This window comes from Carettochelys insculpta, chromosome 9 (genome assembly GCF_033958435.1).
Source record: "Carettochelys insculpta isolate YL-2023 chromosome 9, ASM3395843v1, whole genome shotgun sequence".
Classification (NCBI taxonomy): domain Eukaryota; kingdom Metazoa; phylum Chordata; order Testudines; family Carettochelyidae; genus Carettochelys; species Carettochelys insculpta.
The window spans coordinates 55,262,888-55,273,493 of NC_134145.1; the positions used below are offsets into that span (position 1 = coordinate 55,262,888).

A 10,606-nucleotide genomic window follows, 5' to 3' on the forward strand; every position below is an offset into this window, starting at 1 on the left:
GAGACGCCCTGGTCAGCCCAAAGGAGCTCTATGCTCCCTGTGTCCAGCTGCATTTAAAGTCCCAGGGACCCAGAAACCCTATGGTGGGAAGCTGAGAGTGTGCTGGCAGCAGGGACTGCACGCACCTGCAGCCACAAACCCTCTAGCACACCCATGAGGAGCCAAAGACAGCTGAGATAGCCATGGCCAGCAGCCAGGAGCCCTGCACCCCCCAGGGAGCCAACATCACCCTGAGGAAGAGCTCCCAGGACTCCAGCCAGGGTGGTAAGAAAAGGACCCTGTCCTGGTCAAAGCAGGAGTTGCAGGACCTCCTCGGCCTGTGGGGGGGAACAAGGAAGTCCTGTTGCAAACCACAGGGTGCTGATGGAACACTGCAGCCTTCAGCAGCCTGTCTGCCGTACTCACCACTCCAGGATGCACACCCCCGCCCCCTCTGTGCCCCAGAGCAAGTAAGGTCAACAGTAAAAGAGCTGTGTCAGGACTATTGCAAGGCCTGGAATGCCAAAGGTCACTCAGGAGCAGCACCCACAAGCTGCCCCTATGATGACAAGCTGGACTGTCTCCTTGGGGTGAAGGAGGCAGACCCCCTGGAAGAGCCCCTCAACACCGCAGCACTGGAGGAGGAACCCCAGGAGGCTGAGAAGGATCAGCTGGGACCCCCACCACCATGACTTGGAGCCAGACAGCAACACAGAGCAGTTGGGCAACAGGAGCCTAGTGATCACCATACTGTCCAGGTCCTCCAGCCAGACCACCTCCAGCCAGGCCTCACCCCGAGCTCCTCAAGGCACCTCAGGTGGGACCCGGCATTTTGGACACCCTGGGGCATGGGGAGATATGTTCCCAAGCCACAGGGGAGACCTGTACATGGCCATCAGCACCCAATTCTGTGGACAGCACCATGGGACACATGGTTTGGGCAGGAAGGTGATGTGGGGAGCAGACCATGGCCTGCATAAATTCCATCCATGCTGGCCCCTCTGCACATGAGATGCCCCAGGGCCCCCAGGCCAATGGACAGAGGGCAGGGAGGATGAGGTACAGGAGATGGGAGGCACACTCCTCCCCAGCTGCCCAGCTGGAATTCAGGCAGTGGCTGATGGCCAGTGCAGCCACCACTGAGACAGCCCCTCCAGCCCATCTCCCCCTCCTGTACACCTCGCCAAGGCTAAGGTCACTGCACCCCTGCCAGGCCGCTACCTCCGCGTGGTCTCAACCCCTTCCCAGGCCCACGTTCTGGAAGATGACCTCCAGTTACATCAGGAAGCATCAGAAGTGCCCCCCACAGGAGGCCAAACAGCATTGTGGGCCTGGTTCAGCAGGGTGTTGAACTGGTCCTGTCCAGGGTCCATGTGGCCTGTGTACGGCCTCATGAGCCATGAGCGCAGGGGGTAGGCAGCATCAGCCACTATGCGCAGGGGCATGGTCATGTCCCTGACTGGGAGCTCTCATACCCACGTTCATCCTGCACCCCAGCCATGAGTTTCTGAAGAGCTGTTTGAGTCGACAAGGGCCTGGAGCACCAGCAAGTGGAACCCCTTCAGGTTGATGTAGCTGCCCACACTGTGTTGCGGGGACTAGATTGCTATGTGGGTCCCATTCGGCACGCCAAAGCAGTTTGGGAACTCCAGATTGGTGAATCCCACGATGGCAGCATCAAGGTCCCCAACGTGGATGACCCTGCACAGGAGGTGGTGGTTTATCGCCCTGACAACCTGCACAGAATGGAGGGCATACATGCCCCAGAGCCCATGGCAGGATGCTCTGGACCCCCTCGCCTGTGCCCTCCTGGGGGACCCTTTTCTGTCCCCTAACAGGGCACCCTCCTCGTCCCCTCCCAGGAGCCCTCGTGCCTCCCTGTGGCGGGTCTGTGACCCAAGCTGGCTTACTTCTATGAGGACAACCCCAATGGTGGCCTTGCCCACCCCAAACTGGGGCCCAACCGAGCGGTTGCTGTCTGGGGTGGCCAGATTCCACAGCGCAATTGCTATCCTTTTCTCCAGGGGGAGCGTGGGCAACATCCTGGTGTCCTGGTGCTGGAGGGCAGGGGCCAGCCAGTGACAAAGCTCCACAAATGTGCCCTTTGTCATTCAGAAATTCTGGAGCCAGCCGTCATCATCCCAGTCCCAGTGACCTTGCAACATGGGGAGGTCTTGCAGGAAGGCAGCTAGGTGACTGGCTGTCTGGAGCTGCTGCAGGACGGCCACGAGCAGCGTGGCCAGCAGGCTGGAGACAGAACCAGGATTTCTCCGTTGGGGAGCCGGTGAGGGTCCATGCAGGTCTCCATAGTAGCTCTGCTGCTCTCCACTCTGTGCACATGGTGGGCTCTGCTGTGGACAGCCTGGCAGCCCTCGGCTTGTGTGTGTGGAGGGTGTTGGGGAGGGGCCCTTTAAGGGAGCAGCTGGCTGTGGCTCCCGGAAAGGCTTGTCAGACATGCGAGTCCATCCACAGTGTTTCCTGCTTTGTTCTTTCAAAATAGAGCCTGGGGCTGTGTAGCCGCTCGCTTTCGAAAGGGTGATGGGCTCATTCAAAAGGATGGATCGATGCCTTGATCCGCTTTTTGTGTGTTGCCACTCTCTTTCGAACAGCGAGCTCTCGAACGGTAGCTTTCAGAAGTTCATCTTGCAAAGTTGAGCTGTAATGAGGCCACTGCCAAAGAGTTTCAAATGACATCACATCTGAGCTCTTTTTTTCTTTTTCTTGTTTTTTTTTTTTTTTGCTTTATGACGCTCAGCTTTCATAAAACATTACAACTCTGTCCTCAGCAATACATTTAGGTGACCCCAAAGGTTACATCTACTACAGAATTACTATAGGAAGTCCACCCACACTGCTGGTGAAGCTCTTTATAGTAGAGCTATGTAAGTGAGTATAAAAGGCTTCTCAATATTGAGTCTAAATTCTGCCAATCAATTAAGTACAAAGTTTTTTTTTTTTGCAAACTTTGTACGAAAAGAGCCTTATGCAGGGAAGCAAACAGCAGTCCCATGATTCTTTCCATTCATCAAGTACTCACTCCAGATTGACTTCAGAAGGCCTCTTTCTGAGCCAACTAATTACAGGTTGAACCTCTCTACTCCAGCATTCTGGGGACCTGACTGATGCCGAACAAGAGAATTTGTTGGACTATGGGAGGTCAGTGTTGTCTAGCAGCATTATCAACACTTCCACTGCTGACTGGGCTCTCTGAAGACATTTAGGGGGAAATTACAGCTAAATAACAGCACAGACCACTGAAAGCCAGGACTGGTTGGTGGCTGTAAACTAACGATCTACAGAGGCTGGCACAGGTCAAGCTGCAGTGGCCAATACAGAGACAACCAAGGGCCCAATAAGGTTGCCTAAGATTTTCCACCAGCCACCAAGCACCAGCCCAGGTTTTACCCCGCTACCTGGATCGATGTCAACGGTGTCTGATCCACAGGGGTTTACAGGGTGTGTGACAGAGCCCGTTTGTTCCCCAGAAAAGATGACAGACAAGGGGTCAACTGTCCACAACTAAGTTTCTTTTTATTCTGACAAGAGCTAGGTTTTTACAATGTAGCGTTTTCTCTTTCCTATTTATTTACTATGTTACCACACTTTATTTTACTATGTATCTATTTAATATCTCTAGAAGCTACAACTATATCCTTCCCTGTTCCCTGAGTCTCAGCACAGGATTTGGGACTGGTTGACTAATAGCCCCTTTGTTGTATTTTTTGTAGTTACAACGTTTAAACTATACCCTTCTTAGACTTACTGTTGGCTCCACTGGGACGCACAACTTGGTGCTCTTCCGTGCGTGTGCTATAAGGGAAAAGAAATAAACCAGAACTGATAATAATTACTCTGCTGTATATTTACTTGTGTATTCATTTAAATATGTATATATCTTTATGTTTCTCTTTATGTTATATATTAATATGTTTCTATGTATTTAATTATGCCAGGTTGTTTAGTCTGGTAACGGGCTTCCAGAATTTCTATGTATACATATAATATGCCAGGTTATTTAGTCTGGTAACGGGCTTCCAGATTTATGGGATATTTTTGCCCGAAAAGATCCCAGCGCAATAAAATAAGACTGCGCTGGCTTCCCTTCGCCTCAGCGTCCCAAACGCTCAATTATGGGTAGTTTTTGGGCTTAAAGGGACTATAATACGACGCCTCCCGAGAGCTGCCTATGTCGGGCCCCCTAGTAAGGGAGCCCCTTTACTGCCCTGCCTCTGGAGGAACTATACAATATTATATTCCTCTTACTCGGGGCACCCGCCCCCTTCAGAGCACTTTTCTCCTTTTAGGAAAATGGCCGGTGATGTTCGACCCTAGGTCCCCCAGCGACCCAAGGGAACAGCTGTTATGCTTTTACTGCCTAGGTGAGGTTACCCCTGCTGGCCAGGCAGATGGGGCCTCCAAAAGTGGCTAAGGCCGCTACCCTAGGACTTCTTATATGTATACACTTAATGAATATTAATAGGATACCTGCCTCCTACGGCCGCCTCAGGACTTATTGGCAACGCCTGAGGTCTTATGTAACCCTACAGGGATTTATTTAATATGGGTACCCCCTTAATGGGGTGTCCCTTTAAATTACTCTTTTAGTTTAAGATTGTGTGTAAAATTCTAATTGGGGTTCTCCCTTTACCGGGTTATCCCCTTATGCTTCAACCCCCGCTTGGGTGAGCTCTACCCAGCGGAGGGAGCAATCAGTTCTGGGTCCCTATGAATTAAAATTCTTATCTAGTCTTCTATTATGTATGCAAAGGGTAAAGCGGCTAGGTCAGTAGACCGCCTCCTGTGCTTTACAAATGAGAACCCTGGGAACAGGGTTCCACAATTTAAGACGATTTAAACCCGTATAATATCAATAAGGGATCAGTATTACTACTGCTAACAATATATAAACCCTAACTCTAGTGATTTAAGCTAATATCCCTAATGTTTGTGGAGAGCAGTTATTAAATACCTATCCTCCTCCTGATCTGTCAGTCCGGGCGCCGGGCCCGAGGGTCTCCACGGGAACCTAGGAAATGAAGCCCTCACGGCGCGCTTTTTACTGGCAGCCGCGGCAGGCAGATAGGATAGATAGGGAAAAGAAGAGGAGGCCAGGGGAAAAGGCCAGCTTGGTTAACAAAAACCCCTGGCTAAAAGCGGCAGCGGCTCCGGCGCCAGCCAGCAGAGGCCGCCGCTTGTGCGGCTCCCCAGGCAGGGCACCTGCCGGCGCGGTCTGCCTGGCGAGCCTGCCTCAGGTAAAATCTGAGGACTTTAGTGAGTTCAGCTCAGTTCTTCTTCACTGGAGCTCTTCAAAAAGGCTTCTCAGCCGGAGCTCTTCGAAAAGGCTTCTGCGTCCCACGGTGGCTGGGGTGCGTAGATTGACACGTGGGTCTGCTTCAGCTCTTCTCGTCGAATCTTCGGCCAAGGCTGAGTCCAGCTCTAAACTCAGTCCTTTTTGCTCTTCTGGGTCCGTTGTCCTCTTCTCCGCTGCTCCCCGACGGACTGGCGAAGCCGGGCTGCGCTCCAGAATTTATAGAGCTGGGGCGGACCTGGTTGAACACTCGCAGGTGTCAGGTCCGCACCTGCGTTGCCCCGGCAACCAGGATGCACGTTCCGTTTACATATTCATGAGCATCATAAATGGTCCAATCCGTGCATCTGAATTCAAACCGATGCTCATGAATAGGCAATTAGCTTATGAATATGCATAGGCAACGGGCAACCCTAACGGTCACTCCCTATACCTTGCATTTACCTGGGTTATATAGTTACCTAAACAGTGTTTTATGAAGTAAATTATTTTACAGTTTAAATTTATTCTTACCTAGATTAGTGGGGAAGACTGTTAAGTCCATATAAATCCTATTTTTAATTTAAAACTGCTTGACATCTCGAGGCTATCTGGTAAAGGGTAGTGGAAGGCACACACAAACCTCACAGCCCATGGCCAGGGACATGTTCTCTATAGAGGAATTTACAACATAAACCAACTTTATGGGACCACTGGAAACTTAGCCACACCCAAGATATGTAGTCTTCTGGCTAACTAAAATCATGCCAGATTACAGATGTTGCCAGACTAAAGTGTACCAGACTAGAGGGGTTCAACCTGTGCTACTTTTTTGAAATTGCTTCAGACAATAACTGGACAGACTTCTTTCTCAGACAAAGAATTAATGGGCACAAAACAGACATAAGAACCCTCCTGATTCACAAACTGGTCAATCAACATTTTAATGGAGTGGGCCAGTCTGTTAATGACTTAAAAGTTTGCGTTTTAATTAAGAGGAATTTTCACAACAGTCGGCAAAGAGAGGCTTCTGAACTCTCTTTTATATTCAAATTCGACACATTAACACGTGGTTTGAACCAAGATGTGAATTTTCTGGGTCATTATAGGGGTTCTTTTGCATACTTGGCTTAATCTAATTCTTGACACACACACCCTTTCTTCCCCTCTACTCTCTGATTTGCTCACCTGGATAATTTTTTTCTGATTTGTCAACCTTGATTACCTTTTTGGTTCTCTGTGCCTTAAATATTGAGCCTGTTCTGGTATGGCTATGGCCTGAAGAAGTGGGTCTGTCCCACGAAAGCTCACCACCTAATAAATTATTTTGTTAGTCTCTAAAGTGCTACTTGGACTGCTTTTTTTGTTTGGATTAGCCGGGGTGTAGGAAGCAGAGGCAGACAAGAGGATAGATCGTTGGAGCTCTTTGGTGAACACTTTCCCACCTTAGCAATTACAATGATGGTCTCCACTCAGTACTGTTTGTTCACAAAGTTCTCTGAGTCAGGTTGGACTTTCACTAATCAGCAGGAGACAAGCTGTACAGCAAGTAACCACACCCAACAAAGGTAGAGTATACTATGCAGTGGGACCTCAGCAACAAACTATAGCTTCCACCTTCTTGGTCCATCACACTCAGGATCTAAGTGGTCTTGCACTAAGGATTTTGCTGGACCAGAGGTGGTCAATTCTGCTTCCCCTGCAGCTTCCAGCCCCTATTTCTGGGCTCCCCTGCCCACTGTCATCCACAGTTTCCCAACTCCCCACCACTGCAGGCTCCCTGGCTGCCAGCTCCTCCCCAGCCACAGCTTTCCCAGGGGTAGCTGCCTGCCCAGCCCCAGCCATGGCTTCCTGAGGCCATGCTTCCCATCCGGGGCTGGCAATGAGCCACTGCTCCCCAGCCTGGAGCTTCCCGCCCAGCCCCAGCCATGGCTTCCCAGGGCTGTGGCTCCCCAGGGCTGCAGCTTTCCACTTAGCCCTCGCCATGGCTTCTTGCCCGGCCCTGGGGATGAGCCACTGCTCCCATGCCAGGGTCCTTCCACCCAGCCCCTGCTATGGCTTCCCCAGGCCAGCTTTCCACCCAGCTAGCCCTGGCCACTGCTTCTGGCCTGGAGTAAGGGTCTCTCGCAGAAGCTCCCTGGCAGCTGACACTGGCTACCCTACCCCCACCACCTCACCACCCGCTGCCAGACCAGCTGTGGCTGCCCTGTCCTGGGCTCCTGAAACTGGTCTGGCTGGCCCTTCTCCTCCCAGCCCTGGGACTCTCTGGTCCTGCAAGATCCGTGGTCGTGTCGGATGATGGATGTTGCCGGACCAGAGAATGCCAGATTTGGGAGTTTCAACATGTAATATAAAAAGGCAATGCAGATAATAATGCAAAATATTATACTACAAACAGGTGTGATGCATGCTTTCCAGTGCATCAGGGTTTGATTTAATTACTAAATGAGATGTTAACATTTCAGTAAACAGGTAAAGGAATTTCCTGTGGGATGAAGGTAAATATCCAATGAGAGAAGGGAGCTTCCTGGATTTTGGAGAAAGGAAGTGGCACCGGAATTGTGGTTCCTGTGCAGTGGGAGGGAAAAAAAAAGTGGGGGTGGGGTAAAGGGATAGGAGACAGAGGTGGAAACCAGACTGACATGAGAGAAAGGACTGCTGCAAAGACAGTTAAAAGATGAGGGAAGTGAGAGAGTGAGAAAGAAAAAGCCTCCGGGAAGACTATGCAAAAGAAATAGTTACTGATGGAGAGGACACAAAGTTGGATGGAAATGAAAAAGGGGTTGATGAAAATGATGTTTAAAAGTAACCTGTAATGTAAGCTAAGTATTGAAAGAATCACTGAATACAAGTTTGATGTCTTCCTACCCAAAGCCAGAGAGAGAAGAGGAAAGGAGCCAATCTAGGAAAATAGTCTGCTTCACAAAAATTACCTTCCTGCTTTTGGGTTGGAGAAAAGTGTTTCAGAGCAAATCATCAAAGAAAGCAGAGCAATGTGGTTAGTGAATCATTCTATGGGGGATTTTTTTTTTTCTGTTCGTAATGCATTTAGTCAACCTTCCATTTAAAAATAAAAGTTTTAAAATTAAAAGGCTGGAAAATCAGAAAGGAACTGTCAACTGGAAATCCAGGTGATTTTTTAAAACGTGACAAAGAAGTGACATACAAGTTGCTTCAGATTCTATATTCAACCCAGAATTCACCCCCACCACCCACCTGATTTTAAAATCACCATATCCTATGTTTAAAAGCATGTGATTCACACATCAAGGGGAAAGACAAAGGAAACTGTCTCCACAGAAGAAATAGTGAAGCTGGCAATTTTCACAGAAGGCAGTCTGGCATCATGACCATGAACACCCTTATGAAAATATACTAAATATAATAAATGCACCAAGTAGACAAATTGAAAAAGAAACATATGTTTTTCAACAATCTTATATATTATAGATCTTGGGCATTATTTTTGACAGTGTAAAATAAATGTTTTGAAGGGAAATATCTTTTTTAACTCTGATGATGTCCCTACGAAAGTGCCTGCATATCTGAAACGTGGGGGGGACTGTTACCTGAGCTCCTGTTCATGGTTCCTTGGATGTTGATGTTTGAGGTGTATCAGAAAAAATTAGAAGCAGGAAAATCATATTCTAAAACAGATTGTTTTCTGTTTGGGATTTTTTTTTTAAGTTTGGTTTGCACCTCCCATAGTCCTGGCTGCTCTATATCACAGCTTAGGTGCACACAGTTCCTATTTCATTTTCAAATCATTACGGGAAGTTAGACAAGAGAAGAGCAGAAGGCTATACTAATGGGACACAACACAGATACTGAAAGACATGAAGGCAAGATATACTAAATCCAATAGCAGAAAAGAAAAGAGAAAAAAGTGGAAAGACACAAGAAACAAAAGGAGCACAGCAGAATAGCTACTTGTTTAACAGGAAGCTTACTGAAGTAGTACAGAAATACTATGAACAAATGTGTGATTTTATAAGAAGTCAGAAACATGATTGTGTACACATAGGTAATGAAACTCAGTTGTACACAATTCTTACTAAGTTCTTTACTAGGAAGAAGTCTTATTTTAACATAAAATGTCTTTTGCAAGACTGATGCTAGATCCTAAGTCTCTGCACATGTGCATGTTTTTAACAATCATTTTGTATGTATGTGATGGGGAAATACAGGTGTGTTCAGTGGTCAGAGGTGAGAATGCACATTTGTGTCTGCACAGGACAGGGGGAAGGGAGTTAGCAGATTTAAGCTGCTATTGGCAAATTATTCTTGTAGCAAATTCCATTTAGAATATGTGACTAAGTGCATGATGTTACCTTTTTTGTCTCATTTCTGACGAGAATTCTGTGCTCTGTGCTCCCCTTTTATTTTTATTTTTTTCTCTCTCCTAGTGTTTTAAGTGTAGCTCCAACCCTCTGCCTTTACATATTCCGTACTGCATTTATTTAATTCAGCAGATGACTCCAAACTCTTCACTCACATGTATACACATAAATCTACCCAGTCAACAGGACTTTGAAAAAATATTTCCTTACCTGGATCATGGAAAGGCACCAAAGCAAAGTTGTAAAGTGGTTTCTTGGGTCTTTTCAGAGAGGTTTCCAAAATTTTAGATGCCCCTTCTATAACTTGAACTAAATCATCATACATAGAGCCAGTCACATCAAACACAAATGCCAAGGTGGATGCTCCTTCTGGGATTTCTTCAGCTTTGGGCTCCTTCTCTGCACTGGCATCGTGTGCATAGCAAGAAGAAAGGAGAGCCAGCAAGAATACTGTGTAGAATCCCACTCCCCAGAAGTGGGTATTTCCACGGGAAATCATTTTTCTCCTGAGTACACACTTAAGTGTCAGAAGGCTTCCACTGCAGCTGAGAAATGCATTTAAACTTTAAAAACAAAACAAAACCTTTTCTGCACAATTTAGATCTGAGCTGCAACTCCCCCCACACGCTCCCCGAGCCTTTGAGGGAGGGAGAGAGGAAGGGAGAGAGAGATGCAGCGACTTTTGTTTGTATGTAGTTTCTGGTTTCTCTCCTCTCCAATCTACTTGCCTGCAGGACTTTTGTAGTGCCTAACTCAGGGAGGGCAGCGAGTCCCATCCATGCCTTATTGTGCGCCTTGCCGCTGTTGTTGCAATCTTTGGCAAGAAGCAGAGGCGTCCAGTGTGCTGCTGCTGCTGCTGCTGAAGCCTTTGGCCAGAGACTGAGGTTCCCAACTGCTGCTGAAGCACACCAGGAGCGGATGCCTAGCCCAGCCTCCTCTTACCATTGGTCACCCCTGCTCCCCTCTGCATTCTCCTTAAAGGCCCTTTTTTTAGGGCAAC

At 48.1% G+C, this 10,606-nt stretch overlaps 1 protein-coding gene across 3 annotated transcripts in view; it reads right to left on the reverse strand.

Annotated features, from left to right (window-relative positions):
- The window catches only part of HMCN1 (hemicentin 1), a 312,463-nt gene extending 302,077 nt beyond the window's left edge, over positions 1 to 10,386 (reverse strand). For all 3 annotated transcript variants that reach the window (XM_075002181.1, XM_075002180.1, XM_075002179.1), the window contains exon 1: positions 9,817 to 10,386. In XM_075002181.1, the coding sequence (XP_074858282.1) occupies positions 9,817 to 10,105 (289 nt within the window). In that variant the 5' untranslated portion in view covers positions 10,106 to 10,386. The remainder of the gene's footprint in view (positions 1 to 9,816) is intronic.
- Positions 10,387 to 10,606: the final 220 nt, after the last annotated feature.